Genomic DNA, 22,025 nt, shown 5'->3' with positions numbered 1-22,025 from the left:
GATTCACTATTTGTATATATTTCAAAATGCTGACCACAATAAGTCTAATTAGCATCCATCATCACCCATAGTTACACATTTTTTCCTTGTGATGAGAACTTTTAAGATCTTTCTTAGCAACTGTCAAATGTATAATACAGCATTGTTAACTATAGTCACCATATTGTACTGTCCTTGTCTTTAAGATATCATACCTCTTTCTAATCAGCCCCTTTAACTTTCCTGACTTCTTTCCCTTCCCCAGGCCATACTTGATTTCCCTTACCTGCTTTCTCCTACATTAAAATGTGGGGGGTGGGAGAAGGGGGGAAGGGGTAATATGATTTCTCTGGGACCACACTTCCACCTAGATGGCCCCACTAACCAAGTCTTTCATCTTGTGATTGACCTTTTAATTCCATTCAATAGTCAACTCCCTACCTAACATTTAATTTCTTACCCTTGGTTCTCTCAGAGTTAACATCTTAACTTTATTTATTTATTCTGTTACCTCATTCACATAAACCGTAAGCTATAATGGGAACCAGGGGAAACGTAGGCAGAGGAAGGCAAGAATCCTGAGTTTTATTTTTTCTTTTCTCCTCTTGATTCAGGAAAACATGACAGAAGAAACCTACATACATTTGGATAAGCAGCTATTCGAACTCTTTCTGACCCTCAGCCAGTGCCTGGGCAGCGTGGAGGAGCTGCTGCAGACACCTGGGCTCTGCAGAGAGGATGTTGGTGCCCAGCAGGTGTTCTACGAGGTAGGGAACTTCCAGACGCCCGTGTGCCGGCCATTGCCGCAGTCAGCCCACGAGGTAAGCCGAAGCTGCAGCCCCTGGCACTCGGGACTCACTCACTGTCTTCCTGCCTCTCCACTTTGCAGACACTGGCTCTCGAGCTGAAAAAACTGTACTTAGCTCTGAGTGACAAGAAGAAGGATCTTTTGAAAGCTATGACTTGGCCTGGAAGGACCGCCAACTTGTTCCCTGCATGTTTTGAAAACCTGCAAGTTTACCTGGAGCACACGCAGGCTGCTGCTGCGTCCAGGAGCAAGTCCCTGAAAGCCGGCCTCGACTATAATCGCAGTTACCAGGTACGGGTCTCGGCACTCAGCCCGCGTCGGCACTATTTTAGGTTACAGCATGGACCCCCAACTCCCATTAATTCCTAGTCCTGGTGGTGGTCGTGAATAGGAATTGCTAAGGAAAGCGGCGAGGCTGTCTTTCTATGAAGGTCTTTTAGTTCTGCTGCTCATGGTTGGAGACCATTCAAAAGCCAGGAACTTTCCAAAGTCTTGGGTATGATGTTTTATTGAGTTAACGTACTATTTCTTTCCTGTATTGCACTCAGCCACTCAATGAGTGTCGTGTGGGAGGACTTCTCGGTAAGAGGGAGCCAAGAAAGTTTCTGAGCAAAGAAATGACAGTTCATGTATGTTTCAGGTAGACTCACCTGGCAGTTGTCTAATGTGGATTGGAGGAGAGATTTGAGGCAGGTGATTGGTTAGGAAGTTACTAAAATTGTCTAATGAAAAAAAAAAAAAGAAAGAAACACAATAGAAGGAGTTTTACCCATAAAATCAACCCTGAATCTGATAAAGCCTCTAGAATTTAAGTAAAAGACGCAAGGGAAGAAGAACGTGTTAGATGTCACCGTGAGTGTAGTCAGCCTAGTCCAGACATTGGGAAGCTGCACAGAATAAATAAAATCCAAGAAACAGGAGAGAGAGATGGGTGGGGAGCCTGCCAATTACAGGACACTTGAGACATCTGTGATCCATTGCAACCTATTGGGCATCATGTAGATCCCAATTCAAAAAAACAAAAAACAAAAATGATTGGCAGTTAGAGAAATGTGAACCCTGTCTAGACTATTAATAATATTAAGGAATGATTATTATTGATTTGTGGGATTTTTAAAGGAAGGAACCTTTATCTTTTAGAGGTACATACTGACACATGTACTGGTGAAATACTATGATATCTGGGATTTGCTTCAAAATAATCTGAGGGGAGGGGTTAGGTAGAGTCAAGAGAGCGCCAGGGAGATAGATACAGTCGTTGTTAACGTGGGATCGTGGTGACGCAGGCAGCTCTCTATTGTGGTATATGTTTGAAATTTCTGATGGCACAAAACTTAAAGGACAACTAAATTTTTTTAAAAAAGGAGTGAAATTCTCACTGTTTCTTTCATTTATCTTTTTGTACAGAATGAAATAAAGCGATTATATGATCAACTGATTAAGAATAAAACATCTTTACAACAGTCTTTGAATGAAATTAGTGGCCAGAGTATTGATGAACAGCTTCAGGTAATCAAGTCAAAATCATTCCGACTGACCTCACCTCGGGCCAAAGAGTCTTGTGTCTGAGCTGTGCTTCTGAGCCACTTCCCTCTGTGAGCCGTGGCCAGGCTTAAGTAAATAAAAATGAAAATACTTATGCGGACCTATGGAAGCATCTCTTAATAGTCCTTTATGGAGTGTAAATCAAAACAACAGGCCATTGTCACCTGTCAACTGGGCAAAATGTTAAGTGTGTGCAGTGTTGGGAAATGCGCCCTCGCCCTGTTGGTAGGAGTGCTGGACTGTATTAGAATTTTCAGTGTAAATGCCCTTCCATCCAGAAGCAGTTCCATTTCGCTCATTTATTCAGCAAGTATTAACCGAGGACCTACTGTGTTCAGGCACTGCTCTAGGTACCAGAATGCATTTATCTGAAGGAAATAAGTGCATAAAGGTAAGTGTGTATGTAAATATTCAAGGATGGACCAAGCGGCGCTGCTTGAGTCAAAACCTCTAAATAGCCCACAAGCCCATGAAGAGCAGACTGTGCAGCCTTACAAAGGCAAACCACGTGTCTGTTTAAAGGAGCCAGGCACGTTTGTACTGATTTGAGGACATGCTGAGGATCTGATAAGTGAGTTGTGCAAACAGCAGAACAGAATGATGTGTGCAGCTTGGTGCGTTAAGGACGGGCACTTGTACCCCTACGGTCTGTGCGTTAGAAACAAACTAAACTGTGGGTCTTTGAGGAGGGCTGGAGGGGAGGGAGGGAAAACGGGACTTCCGTTTTTCCCTTAACTCTTTCCTGTTGAAGTTTTTAATAAATGCGTGTGCTTCTCTAACTTACTTTAAATGTTTCCTTTTTTGCATTGTCTCTTTAGAAAGCAGATGCCTATACCGCGGAGCTGCGGAACTCTGAGAGCCGAGTAGCAAAACTCAGGGCCGAGGGAGAGAAGCTTCACCTACCTTATGCTCTACTCCAGGAGGTTTACAAACTAGAGGTGTGTCTGAGCAGAAAACATCCACGCAGTGAATTACTAGGATTATTTACTAGAATTATTTATAAGATTTTTTTTCTCCCACTAAGGGAATTCAGATTTGTGGTTCGTTTGGTTATTTTCATGGTTGGATGAAATGTTTGGGCCCCCCTGCTCTTCCTTTTCAGGATGTGCTTGACAGTATGTGGGGTATGCTGAGAGCCAGGTACGCGGAACTCGGCAGCCCTTGCGTCACTGAGAGCCAGCAGGACGCTTTGTTGAGAGGCTTGGAGGAGCTGGTGACCATCGGAAAGGAAAAGCTTGCTCGTGACCACTTAGAGCAAACCAAAAGCAAAGGTGCCTTACAGGCTCAGATACAGAATCACAAGGTGAGACACGTGAGCGGAGCGCCGTTTCACAGACGTGGTTTTTCTGAGTGGGAACCACGCGCATCCATTTTCTTCCGTGGGGAAATAGGTATCGTTCGCCTTACAGGCTCAGATACAGAATCACAAGGTGAGACATGCGGGCGGAGCGCCGTTTCACAGACACAGTTTTTCTGAGTGGGAACCGCGCGCATCCATTTTCTTCGTTCTTTTAGCAAGCAGCCATTGGAAGGCTCGTTGCGTACCAGGAGCCCTGTTAACCTCTAAGAATATGGTGTGAATGAAGCAGATGCAGCTCCTTGCATTTGTGGAGCTTTCCATTGACTGAGAAGACAATTTATTAAGGAGCCATGCAGACAGATTTAAAATTAAAATTGGGATACATGCCTTGAGAGCATTTAATAGAGGAAATTCAACTCAGGAGATTAGACAAGGCTTCCTAGGAATTGAAATCTAAATAAACATTATTTAAATATATAAATGTATATCTAGTGTGATGTTACAGCAAACCAGTGATTTTCAACCAATGGTGAAGCGTGCAGTGTGTGACTACTCAGTCAGGGGCACCGACCTCTTTTCCCTTGAATTGTGATTGTCAAATAACAAATGACAACAGCCAACACAATCGCTGTCTGGTGTGAATGAAACAAAATTATATCTTTTTTTTGGTCAGATGAGATTGGCAAAAAAACATATTTTTTGGTGTGCTGCGGAATTTTAGCAATAGTTTGTGTGCAGTGAGATGAAAAAGGTTGAAAATTGCTGCAAGACACCCCTTTGTTTTCCATTCATTTCATTAAACAAAACCTCACCAACCAAAAACATGCAGTGATTTAAATATTGGTAATAAAAACTGTGTAAGACGTTCCTACCTTCAACAAGCTTAAGTCAAGGCCTTTGATAAGTAGACCTTAGTCTAAGAAATTCAAAGGTAAAGATGTATAAAAGGATGGAAGGGAAGAGGAGAAAATAATATCAGTTGATGGGCCCTGTGCTTTATGAACCCTCCATGAGTCCTTCACAAGGAATGGGAGAAGGGATTCACATAGAGGCTCCTCCAGACGATCAGAGAGGACAGCTGATGTAGCTGGAGAGGGACCACGTGAAGGGAAGCTTTCCCCTTTCAAGGCTCTGAAAGGGCCATTCTGGGAGCTGTTAGGTACCAGGATCCCCAAAGATCCCATCAGCAAATTCCCTTTATGTTGCCATTTTACTGAGTAGAAGTTAAGAGTCAAGTTTAGGAACCCCAGCTGTTGTCTATGTGGGCTCCCTGAGCTAACACAGCTATCCCTACAACTTATTGTCTTGAAATTAATCAGCCACGTTATCACCAACCTTCTTGTAAAGTTCCTTAAACCTTAGAATAACTGATTTAGGAAGATCTGGCTAGAAATTGAAATTAAGTAATTAATAATGTTTGGCCGTTAACATGGACTATTTTGTGGAAAATATTACTAGGGTGATTTTTCTTTATGATTTGTTAAAATGTCATTAATGTTCAAAAACTAAGGGATATATAGTCAGTTTTCTTGTGTGTTTTAGTCTACATGGCTGACCTGGGATTGTGGGTTAAAAAAGCAAATAAAAGAATATAAGAAGTTAAAGTAGCCCTGGCCGATGTGGGTCAGTGGTTAAAGCATCAGCCTGCGAACCTTAGGTTTGAGGGTTCAATTCCTGGTCAAGGGCATGTACCTGGGTTGCAGGTTCAATCCCTGGCCCTGGTCGGGATGCATGTGGAAGGCCACCAATTGATGTATCACTCTCACATAGATGTATGTCTCTCTCTCTCTCTCTCTCTCTCTCTCTCTCTTTCTCTCTCTTTCTCCTCTCCTCCCCTCCATACCACTCTCTCTAAAGAAAAATCAATGGAAAAAATATCTTTGGGTGAGGATTAACAACAACAACAAAAAAAAAGTTAAAGTAATTTGCTTTGTAAGATTTCACGTTGCAGAAATAAATATTAAAACCTTCTCCATTTTACAGCTTTTTTTCCAGAAGCTTGTTGCTGACATGCTGTTAATCCAAACATTCTACAGCAAAATGCTTCCTTCTTTATTGCAAAAGAAAGAGACATCTTGGGCAGAACAAGTAAAAGAAGTTAAATTACTAGAGGAGAAGGCACGCCAGTGTGGAATAAAGCAGCAGAGTTTGTTGCAGGTATTTGGGTTACATAAATTTTGTACTTGAAAAGCTGGGAATTCCGGATTGTCAGCCACCGCCTCCAGGTGTCAAAAACAAATGTCATTAGGCAGTAATTAAATAGGAATTAATAATGAGGAGTGTGGAGCCCTGCTCTAGTTCTGGCTACTACTCCCTCGATGCAGTATTAGCTGAGGTTTCTTACGTGCAAATCAGGGACGGCTGGGCATCTTTCAACCGTCTAGCACTGTGTAGAGGAAATAAACAAAACTGAAAGCACATTGAGATCTTGAAGGAGATCATTTGGATGACATAGTCACTGGTTCAGAAACTGTACTTCCTGAACCAGATGTGCCTTCTGTCACTGAAGTGGACTCATGACAATCTTGTCCCAATTCCGAGAAAAAATTAAGCTAGTATAAAGCTTTCTCTCAATTTTAAGATTTTGCACTGTAACTTTTTAAATGCGGTGGATGCCAGCACCTAAAGCAGTGGTTCTCAGCCTTCTGGCCCTTTAAATACAGTTCCTCATGTTGTGACCCAACCATAAAATTATTTTCGTTGCTACTTCATAACTGTAATGTTGCTACTGTTATGAATCGTAATGTAAATATCTGATATGTAGGATGGTCTTAGGTGACCTCTGTGAAAGGGTCGTTTGACCGCCAAAGGGGTCGCGACCCACAAGTTGAGAACCACTGACCTAAAGGAAATGAACAAAAAGCAAGGAAATATTCAACTATATCATGTGGTAGGACATGGTGTTACTTTTAGATATTTATAAGTACAATTTTCTAATGAGTGTGTCCAATGGATATTTATAGTAATCTTTCATCGTATCCAAAAGAAGACTTGATGTGAGTGCCCCTCCTAGCCAGGTGACCCCCTGTCTCAGTAGATATGAAAATTAGCAAGGTGGTTCTTTTTCCAACAGTTACTGTTTAGTGATACTATTAAGTGTGCATACGTGGGCTCTGTAGTGTGTGGGGACCCTAGAAGTGGGCTCCTGTGGAAACGGAGCCAGGACGAGGCAAGATTTAGGCGAAGTTGAGACTGTTCCCCGGATGCAGGGTGAGCCCACACCTCAGTGAAGTCATGCCTTGAGCGCCCTGGCCGGGTAATGTCCGGGCCGGGGGTTGGGGCCGGGAGGGAGGAAGCGGCCCAACAGGAGCTTCTGCTCAGAAGCTTTGAAAGGTAGCCTTTGCCTTTGCACATGAGAGAGGGGCTCTCGTAGAGCCGCCACGGAGGCGATGCTGAGACCACTTTGACCTAATCAGTTCAGTTCCTGCTCCATTTGATGAGACAAACGTAACGCCAACTGGATGTTAAAAGCCTTCTCCACACAGGCAAGGGCATTACTTCCCAGTAGACAGCAGGCTTCTACTGGAGGGGGTTCTCTCAGAAACCCCCAGAATCCGTGCTTTAATTTTGTGTACCTCTCAGAGTCCATTTTTATTTTTGTGATTCATTTTGTCATTGTCTGGGATTCATTAAAAGGGCTCCTATTGGTTGGATGTTCTTGATTCTCTAGAAATGGGAAGAATTTGATGAGAACTACGCCTCTCTTGAGAAGGACCTGGAAATCCTGGCATCTACGTTGCCCTCCGTGAGCTTGGTGGAGGAGAACGAGGACAGATTGGTGGAAAGGATCTCATTTTACCAGGTATTTTGCTCCCATGGAAGCTGTCAAAGGCATGGTCGATAGCACTTTGTATGTGTGGGAGAGTGGTTTTTTTACATTTATTTTACTAAGTTGCTTGATTTTTGCAGGCGAATGGTTTGAATTGAAATGAAATATTGTTCATCACACAAATCCCTGTCAAACACATTCGGAGAAACTGTACATTGGATTGAGAGCTCCTCAGCATCGCCGAGTGTGTGGCTTGGGGTCCAGGACCTCGGTCTGGGTCCTGGCTCTCACGTTCCCTGCTGTCACTTCCCCCACCCCAGCCTCAGTGTCTTTATCTGCAGAACACAGATAATCGTGCTGGTTCTACCTGTCTGGAGAGGTGGATGTCAGTGGTTATGGAAATCAACCGACATATGGGAGGAACTTTGTAAACCAGGAGCCTCTGAACATATATTTAGTTTTATTACTACAGGGAAGCTCTGATGGGACAAAGCTTGTGATCCAGACAATAACCTGCCACCTGCCACAAGCATCATCAAAAGACTTCAAGCTTTAAATATTTTTTCGTGCAACTTTTAGTACTATTATCAAAGCCTGTGTGTCTCGGATTTCGATGCCACAGGGAAGATAAAGCCTTAGAGCAGTGGTTCTCAACCTTCTGGCCCTTTAAATACAGTTCCTCATGTTGTGACCCCAACCATAAAATTATTTTCGTTGCTACTTCATAACTGTAATGTTGCTACTGTTACGAATCGTAATGTAAATATCTGATATGCAGGATGGTCTTAGGCGACCCCTGTGAAAGGGTCGTTCGACCGCCAAAGGGGTCGCGACCCACAGGTTGAGAACCGCTGCCTTAGAGTGATTTTCGAGTGGCACTGAGAACATGGCCAACAAGATAAAATCTTCTCACATTTTAACTTCAGAATATGAGTGATGAGAAGCCGAGGTGTGCGGCTAGAGGTAGTTATCACATATCGACTTTAAAACTTAAAAGGCAGGTTCGTTGCCTGAATAGACTGGCTGGAGAATGAGAGCCTGGAATACTCGGCCATTCCTCACAGGCATTCAGGCTCCCATAGGCAACATTTTCCAGAGGTTGCAACACTGTGGTCATGTTGTCTAGGTAGCTAGAAGCTACAGTTACCCTCTTTGCCATCTTATTTTGTAGAGCCTGACTCTAAGGTCAGTCTCAGTCCTCTGGGTTGGGAAACTGCTGTTTGAATGCTTTGTTAGATGCTAAAGGTACCTTCTGATCAGCTAAGAGAATGAAGTTGAAAACAGCATGTTAAACCTCGTTATATTAGAAACAGTTAATTTTAGCCAAACTAACATAAGCCTGATCATTTCCCCAAAAGTGACTATATCCCTTCAGATATCACCTGGAATTCTATTGAAAATGAAATCCTTGTTCTAAGACATTTAAGTGAATTCACCAGGCTAACAGAAGTCAGATATCTTGTAAAACCACCTCTCTCATAGATTTCTTAGGGCCTCAGTCTCATGCATCATGCAGAGGTTTGTGTTTTGATTGATACACATCTGTAGGACGTGGAATGTAGGTCAGTTGTGTGGCCTCTGGAGTCAAAACAAACCTGTGTTCAGCTGCTGGCTCGGAGCCTCATGGACCGAGTGGCCAGTGCAGCCTGACTCCATGTATGAAATGGGGAAATGAAAACTTCTCAAAACCATGGCCGGTGGTGCTCAGTGGTTAGAGCGGCAGCCCATGCACTGAAGGGTCAAGGGCAGGTGCCTGGGTTGTAGTTCACTCCCCACCCCCCGTTGAGTTGCGTGTGGGAAGGCAACCAATCTATGTGTCTCTCTCACAGTGAAAACAAAACCAGAACACCTTGGGTGAGGATTAACAACAACAACTAAAAAATTCTCAGAGATGCTCTAAATAGTGAGTGCCTCACACTGAAGAAGGCTTAGAAAATGAAAACCTTTTTTTTTTTTTTAACTAATGTTGGACAGTTTATTCTAGCCCACAGGCTGGGGTAGCGGGAGAGGGTCACAAATGGGCATGATGCAAAGGATATTGGAAGTAGAATTTTTGGCTTTAAAAAGGCTTAAGTTAATTGGAAAATGGCCAAAGTTCTCTTTTGATCATAATTTATTTCTAAAGATGAAATTTAAATAGCTGTGAGGATAAGTGTCGGTGGCTGAACCCAGCCATGGAGGACAATTGCCTTACACAGAGTTCTTCAGGGGGGTCACTGTATTCTCAGCTTTGAAGAATTTTATTTTCCTTTTCATGAAGTTTTATTGATGATGTGCTGTCTGCTTTAATTTGCTCTGCTGAGTTCCTTATCCTTTCTCCCTACTGAGTCTTTACATTGAGAAGACTCTGGAAATGAATTTTGCCCTGCTATTCGGGGCTAAAGGATAATACAGAAATGTTTTCTTATTGAGCCCCTTCATATCTGGGTTGCAATATAAATGCTTACGGGGCCAGGCAGGAGGACAGAAAGAAGGCATGCTGAGTGGTCTGCCGTGGGGATGGGAGTTGGGGGGCGGTAGGAACTGGGTAGGGGAAGCAGAGAGAGCAGGCTCTTCGACAGGAGGCTTACTGCTGGGTTTCAGCCCATCTTTGCCCCACGAGAATGCAGACCCAGGGGCCTAGATCTTCCGGTTTGCCCAGAGTCCCAGGAAATCCTCATTTCTTTGTAAAATTTCCTGTTGTTTAAAATAATCTTTGGGTCACAGACTCCTGTCTGTAAGCTGCTTGTGCCCCCTAGGCTGCCAGCTTTCTTGTTTTTAGGTGGGTGTGTGGATTTTTGTTTTCTGTTCACACGTCTAAGTCTATAGATTTAATCTGTGCGGTAGAAATACATTATTAGAAACTGGCGTTGAGAAAAGTGATCAATAAGCCAGTCATCCTGTTTGTCCAGCCAGACTAGACTGCAAGAGCGTTGAGGGTTAGGAAAGGGGTAGTGTTTCTTCCGTAGACTCTACCGCTGGCCTTTTATGAAGTGTTCGGGAGCAGGTTCGTTGGCTTCATTTCCAAGTAATTCATTCTGTGACTTGACTTTTATTAGCAAATAAAGAGAAACGTCGATGAGAAGCATGCCCGGCTTTACCAGACTCTGAATGAAGGCAAGCAGCTGGTGGCCTTCGTGAGCTGTCCTGAGTTAGAGGGCCAGATCGCAAAGCTAGAGGAGCAGTGGTTGTCCCTGAACAAAAAAATCGACCATGAACTCCACAGACTGCAAACGCTCCTCAAGCATCTGCTCAGGTACGTTTTCTTAGAGCGCGATCGGCATCAAGTTTTGCTGTGCAGAAAGGCCTTGGGGCTCCTGCAGTCCCCGGTTTTTACACGTGGCCCCCCAGGTAGTTTCTCTTCCACAGTCTGAGGCAGTCGGGTCCCCCTGCTGGGCTACGTGGGGCCTAGAGTCGCTGGTACTGGTTTGCTAGACTCAGGATAATGTATAATCAGTTCTGTGGAAGATAGGATTTATCAGATAATGCATGTTACCTCTGTGCCATGAGATTGCTCTTTCCTCTTCCAAAAGTTTTAAAATTTAAAATAAAGTAATAATTATAGCTAACAGGATAATTTGGAAAGATGTTTGGAATTCTTCAGAGACTTTTTTTCCTTAGTTGAAATCATCTTGAACCCCTTGAGGAAAGTACAGAATGTAGAACCTTTAAGCCTCATTCTCATCTCTACTTGTTAAGGGGCTGTCTTATCCTAAAGATTAGAAGTTACAAGAAGTGTAGCATTTTGCTTGGGGATTTTCATCACAGCAGCTAAATATGTTGGCATCTGGCCAACCGCACTTTGCTGTTTGTTACATAACTTATACAAATGCTGGTTGTATTTTTACTATAAACACGTCTATTAGAGGACATTTGATGCATAAAGATAATCTCCGTCCTTACCCATGGATTTATTTTTGTGTAGCTGTAATAAGAAATTAAAGATAGAATATTTAAGGCTTTAAAATGTCTCTTTCTTCTTGATTAGTCATAATGGAGAGAGTCATAAACATGCCAGGAGCATCGGATTTGGGATAAAACAGGATATAGTCCTTATAAACGTGATCATTTTCTGAATAATAGGGCTGATGAACACAGGAAAACACCCAGTAAAATAAGAAGAAAATATGCGGGGGACGCACATCATCCATAGAATGCGTTTCTAATTTCCTTTCATGTGGCTCTTGTTAGTTATCACAGAGATGCGGACCAGTTAACCAAGTGGTTGGAATCTTCTCAGCAAACTCTGAACTACTGGAAAGAACAGTCCCTCAACGTGTCTCAGGACTTGGATACAATCAGAAGCAACATAGACCGTTTCTTTGTAAGTTGTCATAGAATATGCCCAGATAATCCATGGTCAGAAATCAGTATCTGGGGAAAGTGTTGGGGGCGGCTGCGATAGAGGCTCCGTCATTTGTGGATGTGGAATAAGACAGGCTGAGAGCAGCGGCATTCTCCAAACTTAGAACTGATTGTTTATGCAGTTTATTTGTGCACTTAGAATAAGGATGAAGTATTTTTTAATTGGCCCTATGAAATATATATAAATTTAAAACTTGCTCTGACATGGGGCACGTTTTACAAATGCAGAAAATAACTCTCCTGCCCCGCAAGAACCACACAAGGTTAGGAAGTCATGAGTATTAAAGTTAATAAACACATGGGGGGTTTTTTGTGTTTTTTTAAAATATATTTTATTGATTTTTTACAGAGAGGAAGGGAGAGGGATAGAGAGTTAGAAACATCCATGAGAGAGAAACATCGATCAGCTACCTCCAACACACCCCCTACTGGGGATGTGCCTGCAACCAAGGTACATGCCCTTGACTGGAATCGAACCTGGGACTCTTCAGTCCACAAGCCGACACTCTAGCCCAGTGATGGCAAACCTATGACACGCATGTCAGAGGTGACACGCGAACTCATTTTTTTGGTTGATTTTTCTTTGTTTAATGGCATTTAAAAATATAAAATAAATATCAAAAATATAAGTGTTTTACTATGGTTGCAAATATCAAAAAATTTCTATATGTGACATGGCACCAGAGTTAAGTTAGGGTTTTTCAAAATGCTGACACGCTGAGCTCAAAAGGTTCGCCATCACTGCTCTAGCCACTGAGCCAAACTGGTCAGGGAAACACATGGTTTTTCATCATATAGAACTGATATTTCTTCTAAAATGTTATTGTTCTAGCCCTGGCTGCGTAGCTCAGTTGGTTAGAGCATCATCCTGCTACATCAAAGGTTTCGGGTTCAGTCCCTGGTCAGGGAGCATATAAGAATCAACCAATGCCCCCACCCCCCGCCCCGCACCTCTCTTCTCTTCCTCCTCTCCTCTGTCTTCCTCCTTTCCTCTCAAATCAATAAATTTTTTAAAATGTTATTGTTTCATTGTTTTGAGACTTTTCTTAAAGGAAAATAGTACTTTTGAAACCTTTTAGTCTCTTTCCATTTTTTATACTTTGTAGCTATGATTATTTACTTTGGTATTGAAACAGATATTTTTAAATATACTTTTAATAAACCTATAAGTGCACAGGAACGATTTCAAATATATTAGTTAAAAATTTGTTGCATTTAGTTTATATTTAATATGAACTTTGTGTTGTGTTCCACACTTTTTTTCTTTAATATATTTTTATTGATTTCAGAGAGGAAGGGAGAGGGAGAGAGAGATAGAAACATTAGTGATGAGAAAGAATCATTGATCGGCTGCCTCCTGCACGTCCCACACTGGGGATCGAGCCCACAACCCAGGCATGTGCCTTGACTGAGAATCAAACCATGATCTCCTGGTTCATAGGTCGATGCTCAACCACTGAGCCACGCCAGCCGGGTGCTCACTTTGTTTTTTAAAGTTGCAATAAAGATTTGTCTGTCTTTTAAAATATTAATCCCCTATATTGTAAGCCACTCAGGGGGCAAGAATTCACTGTTTTCGTTCCCCTCCACATAGCTAATGCCTGGAACAGTGTCTGACCCTTAGTAGGAAAAATGTGTTTGTGACACACACGTGTGTGAGCGTGCGCATATCCACATACATACTTATACATCCACCTACAAATATTCACTGTTTGAATTGAATTCAGTTATTTGGTTTTGGTCTCTAACCAGTTATTTTGGCTCTTAGCCATTCTGTTCTCTATTGAACATTTTTTAAAGTTTCTACATTTTAAAACGGTCTCCAGGCGTTTTCGAAGGAGCTTGATGAGAAGTCCTCCTTGAAGACCGCGGTGATAAGCACCGGGAACCAGCTCCTGCACCTGAAGGAGGCCGACGCGGCTGCGCTGCGAGCTGCCTTGGCGCAGTTCGAGCAGAGATGGACAGTGCTCGTCACGCAGCTCCCCGGCATTCAGGAAAAACTTCACCAGGCAAGTCGTTAAAGCATTTAAATTAGCACTCACTTGTTAGCTCACAACTGTCTTAAAATTATTCCTTTGACTCAATAATTTTCATTGACACTCCCTATTTTTCCCTGGCACCGCTGAATATAGGTCTTAATTACTGGACTCTCCCCCAATGGGATCTTTCTGCAGAGAGAAATCAGGCTTAATTACTTTATTTCCCCGTGTATCTGCACCACTGTGGTAGCTGATGTGAAGGTCCCTGTCATTGTTTTGGGGTCGTTTATTCTAAGCTTGAATGCGGGGTTTGTTTTTGTGAGTAACCTGCATAATTATGTAGCAGGACCTTTTATCAAACCCGATATCATCTCCAGCGATGCCCTGATTCGTGTTGTTAACTGCGGGTAATTAAATGGAAATCGTTTTGTCCTTGCAGCTTCAGATGGAGAAATTGCCGTCGCGCAAAGCAATCACCGAGATGATTAGCTGGATGAACAATGTGGAACGTCAAACTGCAGGCGAAGACGCCGCGCCTTCTCCGGGTTCTGCATCTCAAGTTAAAAACCTTCTTCAGAAGTACAAGGTAATGATGCAGAAAGAGCGGAGGCCTTTCCATTAAACAGGAAGGCAAGGCAGTCGGAGAGGAAATACTGAACAAAGACACGCGTGGGATATAATTTAGAAGAACTAGTTCTGGGTGTGGGGGGTGGGGTGCTGGATGATTCTCAAGAGAGAGAACTTCGTATACTTGTTCTTATTCTGCTTAAATTCCTGTAGTAGCTCTCACCACAGGACAGTATCCAAGCTTTTTTTTTTTTAATCCTCATCTGAGGATATTTTTTCCATTGATTTTTAAAAAGAGTGAAAGAGAAGGGAGGAGGGGAGAGAGAGAAAAAAACATCGATGAGAGAGACACACCGACTGGTTGCCTTCCGCATGCGCCCTGACAGGGGTCTGGAATCAAACCTGTAACCCAGGTGCATGCCTTTGACTGAGAATCAAACACGCGACCCTTTGGTGCTCTCTGACACTCCAATCGCCGAGAACCACCAGCAGCCAGGGCGACAGTAGCCAACCTTTTAACTGATTCTGGTCCCTCACCTCTCCAGCCTCCTCTTTTCATCCCCCCTCGCAAACCCTGGACTCTGCCTGGACCCAATGATTTGTGCTCCCTCAACTGCTCTGGTGCTCTCTCTCCTCATGCTTTTGGACTTTGCACCAGGAATCCCAGTGCCCGCATTTACCTGGAGAAACCCTCCTGGTCATCCTGCAAGGGGCAGCTCAAGTATCTTCTCATTTGGAAATCTACCCCTGACTCTCCCGGCCGGATTAGTTTACTTTCAAGGATTAGCTGTCACTATGGCGCCATCAATAGTTCCTACCACACGGTATTAGAATTATGTGCTTGGTTGCCTCTCTCCCCACCTTGACTTAGCGTTTTGAGAGCAGAAGCTGTCCTTCAGCTCCCTGAAATAGCACACGTAGCCCCGTACCTGGCAGCCGGTAGGTTTTGAGTAAATGTTCTTTGAATAAGAGAATAAGTTGATATAGGAAAATCAACATAAGGAAAAGTTGGTATCCTACAAATAGGCGTGAACACGGCTTTCTCCGTGATATTTGATTTCAAGTAGATTTAAGTCATATTGAACGAGCCACACACAAACATTTATTGTGTGCCAGGCATTGTGTTCGCCCCTAGAAGCACAGGGGTGACAGCCTTGGTCATGGCTTTCAAAGACCTCACAGGTGGAAGATGAGTGGCTTAATCACAAAGCAGGATGTTAGCAAGCATTTTATTTTTATACTAGTGGCTCTGTGCACGAAATTCATGCATTGGGTGGGGGGTGTCCCTCAGCCCAGCCTGCACCCTCTCCAATCTGGGACCCCTCGGGGAATGTCCGACTGTAGGTTTAGGCACGATCCCAGGAATCGTGCCTAAACTGGCAGACATCCCTCTCACAATCCGGGACCACTGGCTCCTAACCGCTCACCTGCCTGCCTGCCTGATTGCCCCTAACCACTCTGCCTGCTGGCCTGTTCGCCCCCAACTGGCCCCCCTGCCGGCCCGATTGCCCTAACCGCCTCTGCCTTGGCCTCGCCACCATGGCTTTGTCCAGAAAGACGTCTGGAAGGTCTCCCAGTCTAATTAGCATATTACCCTTTTATTAGTATAGATTCTATCACAAATGTAACTTCAGTGATAGTGGAATCTTTAGAGGGTCCACATGGGTGTATTCTCTCATCTTTAGTAACCGCATGTACCACCTGATTTTCCCCTTTGGATGTCTCCAAAGGAGGTGCTAGAACTTGCCAGAATAAACCCAACAAGTTGCAGGCTTGACAGAAATGTGATTGGCCCTCCCTGGGGTTCGGCTTGCTGTAAACTGGGTGGCTGAGACTGTCCCCAGAGAAAGAGAGAAGCTGCCTACATTCCTAAAGTGCCTGGGTGGCCTGGGAGTCTTACCTTTAGACGTCCCATCCTGTCGCTTCCATAAGCCTGCAGGTTGGCTCTGAAATCCAGGGCAACTCTCAGGCAGCCTCTCACAGGGACCCTTCGTCAGTCCCTGGTCCTGCTGCTGGTTCAGAGGAGGTAGCCACCGTGCCTGATGCTGCCTGTGACAGTTCAGTCTGCTTGAAAGCGGTGAGTCCGTCTGTCCCAGGAATGTGGAATTTCCAAAAAGACTGTCCACTGAAATAAAGCAGGCCGCTCGCTGGTGGGGCAGGAGAAGGTAGAGCAAAGCTCCTGACAGGTGCCCCTTGATTGATGGATGAGAGCTTGGCGCCCCCTGGAGTGCAGCAGAGGGGAACTCCAGTTCATCTAACCTAACTCTTTTTCAGGCTTTGGTGGTTTAATTTTGTTTGGTCCGTCTGTCCCAGGAATGTGGAATTTCCAAAAAGACCGTCCACTGAAATAAAGCAGGCCGCTGGTGGGGTAGGAGAAGGTAGAGCATAGCTCCTGACAGGTGCCCCTTGATTGATGGATGAGAGCTTGGCGCCCCCTAGAGTGCAGCAGAGGGGAACTCCAGTTCATCTAACCTACTCTTTTTCAGGCTCTGGTGGTTTAATTTTGTTTATTCCTTTTGTTTTAGGAGTTTAGGATGGAAATGGACTATAAGCAATGGATAGTTGACTTTGTTAACCAGTCATTACTTCAGCTAAGCACCTGTGATGTAGAGAGTAAGCGCTACGAGAGAACGGAATTTGCAGAGCACCTGGGAGAGATGAACCGCCAGTGGCAGCGGGTACACGGGACGCTCAACAGAAAGGTGTGCTCATGTGTCACGGTCTGATGTGGGATTTGGCCTCTGCAAAATAACGCGTTCGGAAGAATTTTGAAAGATGTTCATATAGTTAATTTACAGTGTAGCCTCATCATCATCTCATTGATAACCCGTAATAACCCTGTGTTTTAGCATTCTCCACAGGAGAGTATGAAATAGCTCTTGTGTTTCTTTTGAGATTTCTTAGTGGGAAATTGAGTTAGGCAAGTGAAGAGGAGAAATTTTTATTTAAGAAAATGTCTAGTATTCTGTGAGACTACTAACTGGTCAGAGATTTTGACATTTTCTGTGAAAGTAGATGTTCAAAAGTGGCAAAGTATTTCAGTTTGGAAAATATTGTAAAAAGGAAGAAAAATGTATGTGACCTTTTGGTAGATTTTTATTCCATGACTCTGAAAAAATGAAGAGAACTTATTCCTGGAAAATATTTAATGTTTGTATATAATTGATAGGGTCAGTCTGTTGGTTTCTTTATTGCGGAGGGATGCACACAAATGGATTTATACAATTAAAATTCAAGTATGTGAGTGAACAAAGAACATGGACAGACAAGTCACAAAAGATAAAACTATAACTAGCAAGTAAATATGGAAATATTACAACTTCAGTTAGACATTTAAAATAAACATTAATATAACATACACTTATTAAGTTAGAAAAATTTAATAAGCCTTGGGCTTTTATCTTTATCGCATTCATACATTTCAGATAATGGCTTAAATCCCTTTTGGAATGCATCCAGAAAATTTCAAGAATCATAATAATCATCTATCTTACTGCTTTACTCAGCAATCCACCTCTTACATGTTTATGTTAAGTAAATAGTCCTTCAAAAAGGAAAAGATATGCTCACAAAGTATTAAATTCACAATTATTGTTACTGGTGAAAGTAGAATGCCTTAATTTTCCAACTACAGAGGAAAGATTAATCAAATTATATTGTGTCCATTCAATGAAATATTGGGAAGCCTTTTAAATTAATAAAGGCATATGTCATAACAAGCAAGTGCCCATGAAATATTGGAAGTCGAATACAAAACTTTTCATATATGTATGCATATGTAACTATATAATACTGTGTGTGTGTGTGTGTATATATATATATATTATATAATATTACATATTATATAATATTGAGTGTCAGCAACATGATTTTATTTTGTTCAGATATTATGAAACTCCAAAACAGCCAGCTTTCTTAGCAGGTTAGGTTTCATTTCAAATGTTATAATTTTTTTTAAAGGTAATTTTAATTCTATTTCCTGATTTATGAATTTTTATTACAAAAGTTATTGGGAAACCTTATACTTACTAAAAATCTCAGAAGAAAATATGTCATCCTATTTAAAACATATCATGACATTTACTTTTTAGAGCATATGGTTTAAAATAAGAAATTGTCTCATTGATAACTTGTAGATACAACATTTAGAACAGCTTTTGGAAAGTATCGGTGAGAATGAAAACAAAATACAGATTTTGAACAACTGGATGGAGGTGCAAGAGGAGCGACTGAAAACTTTGCAGAAACCGGAAAGTGTGGTCTCGGTGCAGAAGACTCTCCTGGATTGTCAGGTGAGGGCCGCACGGCTCCTGTCGGCACGGGGCGGGGTCTTTAGTCCACAAGTAGGGCCAGCCATGGTCGTTTCTCCGGACTCCCCTCCAACCCCCATGTGCTACTTTTTTATGTCGAAGAGATAATTATCCAGGGTGTGGTGTGTTTTTTAATATATATTTTTATTGAATTTTTTTTGAGAGAGATAGAAAGTTTTGTTTTGTTAATCCTTACTTGAGGATATGTTTTATTGAGATTTTGTTTTTTAAGAGAGTGGAAGGGAGAGGGAGAGAGGGAGAGAAGGAGAGAGAGAGAGGAGAGAGGAGAGAGAGAGAGAGAGAGAGAGAGAGAGAGAGAGAGAGAGAGAGAGAGATTGGTTGCCTCCCATATGCACCTTGACCCGGATGGGCCAGAGATTGAGCCTGCAACTGAGGTATGTGCCCTTGACAAAATCGAACCCGGGACCCTTCAGTTTGCAGGCTGACACTCTGTCCACTGAGCCAAACCAGCAAGTGCGGTGGTGCTTTTTTTAATGGTAAACCGAACCAAATATTTGCATAGTTATTGTTATTCTTGGAGGGGGGGGGGGGCTTATTTTTTTTAATCTTTATTGTTGAAAGTATTAGATATGTCCCCTTTTTTCCTCCCATTTACCCCATCTAGCCCGCCCCCACCCCCTCCCCAGGCCTTCACCACACTATTATCTGTATCCATGGGTTATGCATATATATTCATGCACGTTCTTTGGTTGATAACAATGCGCAGTTATTGTTATTCTTAAGAGGTTTGACTATTACTCCTAAGGAAAAAATGTTCGAAGGGAATTTTGAATGTGGTGTTTTCCAATTGTTATGTCTTTTAAAAAATGCATCAAATATTCACAAAATTACCCTGAAGTTTCACCGATTTTGAGTATTTTATTCTGTTTCTTCAGAGGAAAGGACTCTCTTTTACCTGCTGTGTAACGTGTTCTAAAAGGACTGCTTGTCCCTTGGAACCGCTGTCCAAATCCCACTTGGGATGAGGTCGTGCCCTTGTTTGTTTAGTTGCCATTGACCAGGTCACTTAATCTTTGAGGTGCCCTCGCCCAGATGTAGATTAATCCTCCATACGCACTGCCCAGCTGTGCCACTCCTGGAAGACACTCAGCTGTCCCTGTGGCTGCCCACGCCTGCCCCTGCTGCCCAGAACCGAAGCCCTGCTCGCCTGGCCGCAGCTCTGCTTAGAAGGTTACAGAACAATGCGGGCCATGCTGTGTGAGCAGCGACACCACTCACTATAAGAGCTTTTCAAACCCTGTTTTCTAACCAGCCACTTCCACTTCAGAATTTTGGCAGCCACCTCAGATCCCACATACCTCCTGACCGGGAGCCTACAGTCCACAGCTCAGTGCTACCGCACCCCCAGAGGCCACCCGGCTTCGCTTGAGTTCCAAGCTCTGTACAACATGGGGTATCATCACTGTGTTCCAGATGGGAAAGTGCCGACCTGGGAGTTTGATGACTTAAATGCCTGGTCCAACAGCCAGTACAGGGTGGACATGGGTGGGCGCTAGGCTGCTGGCCTCTTTGTCATGTACCACGATGATAAAGACTTGTTGCCTGGACTCTTCTCAAATCTAGAAAATTATTGTAAAAGTTCATACTGTAATCGTATCCATTTATATTGTAATTATTCCTTATAAAAACTGGAGTGTTATGATGAATGTCTTTGGTGTAGTGTTAATTAATTATATACTCTCAGGTCATTTTTACTTGAGAAAACAAACTCCTGTCTCTTCCGCCTTATTGTTTTGTGATATTGTACATATGAAAACAGTTTTCTTTTGCCCTCCAGGACATAGAAAATCAACTTGCAGTGAAATCCAAAGCACTGGATGAGCTGAGACAAAGCAGCCTGACTTCGGAGAGTGGGACAGTGCCACTGTTAGAAGACACAGCATCCAGAATCGACGGGTTATTTCAAAAGAGGAGCAGTGTTATCAGCCAGGTACTAGAATTCATTGGAAGGGCGCTATTTCTCTTCACATATTCGTCTTTTATCTTTTTTGTTGTTGTTGTTCTTGTTTAATCGTGGAGACTTGCTCCAGACGAAAAGCTGAAAACTTGCTGAGAAAATTACTGAAATGAAGTAAAATAAGCATTCCAAGTCCTTCCCCTCCCCCCCCCCTTTTTTTTTTGCACTGGATAATTAGAGGCAAAACCACCAATTCCAACATCATGGGCAATCTAGAAGTCTACTTGGTTATCTTTGTTTTGTCTCATGTACTCACAGACAAAAATGTCTTCATCCCCCAAACCAAGCAGAGCATCTGGCAATGTGTCCTGGCCAGACAACAGGAGCAGCTGTGAAGCAGCAGCTCAGATCCCCCACAGCCAGGCAGGTGCCTCGGAGAGACCGGGCCTGTCTGGAGCATTCTCTCTTAAGCTAGAAGCATGGTCAGCACAGGGAGAACTCCACAGGTGGGGAGAAACAGGCCATGTGGGGAGGAGAGAGAAGAGAGGAAGTCCAGTCCTTTTACAAAAGGCATGTCCGAGTCTGCATTTACCCCTTCCCGGAGGAGAGCACCGAAAGAGAAAGGACAGGCACCTCTAGACTTGCCACCTTGACGTCCCCCCACAAATGGAGGGAGAAAAGTGTGAATACTAACCAGTTATAGGTGTGTCCATAGTTCCCAGATAGTCCAAGTGGATTATTTATCATCTGCTAAAGTCTACATTTAACCACTTGTCCCAAGAGGGAGTTGGGGATAACCTGTGTGAATGAAATCCATAGGTGACCCTCAGCTTCATTCCTCCCCCGGAACCCAAGCAGGAAAATAGGGGTTGAGCTGCACATATCTTGTGTGCGAGGCATTTGTTAAACATGTCTTTTGTGAGGCACTAGTCTCACTGCCAAGGATACAGAGATAAACAAGAAAATAGATGGGTTCTACTCTTAAAGAGTTCACAGGCTACTGGAGGAAACACTTGAGCAGATAATTATAATACAATAAATTACAATATAATAAAAATGTAGAGGGAAAAATATTAGATAATGCATGTAAAAAGCCTGCAAATAGTACTAGCATAAGGATAGACATATAGATAAATGGAATGGAATTCAGAGTCCAGTACAAGACCCTCGTGTTTATGGTTAATTGATTTTTGACAAGGATGCAAGACAATTTTAGTGGGAAAATATAGTGTTTTCAAAAAATTCTACTAAGACAACTGGATATCTACATACAAGAGAATGAAATTACATCTCTTCATTCACAACACATACAAAAATTAACTCAAAATGGATCAAAAATATAAATCTAAGAGATAAACTACAAACTTAAGAGAAAACATAGCTGTGAATCTTCATGACTTTGGATTAGGCATTGGTTTCCTAGATAGGACATCAAAAGCTCAGGCAACACCCCCCCCCCCCAAAAAAAAAAAAAAATTGGACTTTTTTAAAATTAAAAAATTTTTT

General features: G+C 42.9%; 1 protein-coding gene across 1 annotated transcript in view; it reads left to right on the top strand.

Moving 5' to 3' along the window:
• Positions 1 to 22,025, top strand: part of SYNE2 (spectrin repeat containing, nuclear envelope 2) — a 269,558-nt gene that overhangs the window by 173,210 nt on the left and 74,323 nt on the right. The window contains exons 71-84 of the mRNA XM_014545947.1: positions 594 to 746; positions 869 to 1,078; positions 2,195 to 2,296; positions 3,151 to 3,270; positions 3,435 to 3,635; positions 5,616 to 5,789; positions 7,303 to 7,434; positions 10,440 to 10,636; positions 11,572 to 11,704; positions 13,572 to 13,754; positions 14,164 to 14,310; positions 16,817 to 16,993; positions 18,428 to 18,583; positions 20,400 to 20,552. Coding sequence (XP_014401433.1) covers positions 594 to 746; positions 869 to 1,078; positions 2,195 to 2,296; positions 3,151 to 3,270; positions 3,435 to 3,635; positions 5,616 to 5,789; positions 7,303 to 7,434; positions 10,440 to 10,636; positions 11,572 to 11,704; positions 13,572 to 13,754; positions 14,164 to 14,310; positions 16,817 to 16,993; positions 18,428 to 18,583; positions 20,400 to 20,552 — 2,238 coding nt within the window. The remainder of the gene's footprint in view (positions 1 to 593; positions 747 to 868; positions 1,079 to 2,194; positions 2,297 to 3,150; positions 3,271 to 3,434; positions 3,636 to 5,615; positions 5,790 to 7,302; positions 7,435 to 10,439; positions 10,637 to 11,571; positions 11,705 to 13,571; positions 13,755 to 14,163; positions 14,311 to 16,816; positions 16,994 to 18,427; positions 18,584 to 20,399; positions 20,553 to 22,025) is intronic.

This window comes from Myotis brandtii, unplaced genomic scaffold (genome assembly GCF_000412655.1).
Source record: "Myotis brandtii unplaced genomic scaffold, ASM41265v1 scaffold423, whole genome shotgun sequence".
Lineage (NCBI taxonomy): Eukaryota > Metazoa > Chordata > Mammalia > Chiroptera > Vespertilionidae > Myotis > Myotis brandtii.
The sequence above is the reverse complement of the archived record's forward strand: the minus strand, read 5'-3'. Positions and strand labels throughout refer to the sequence as shown.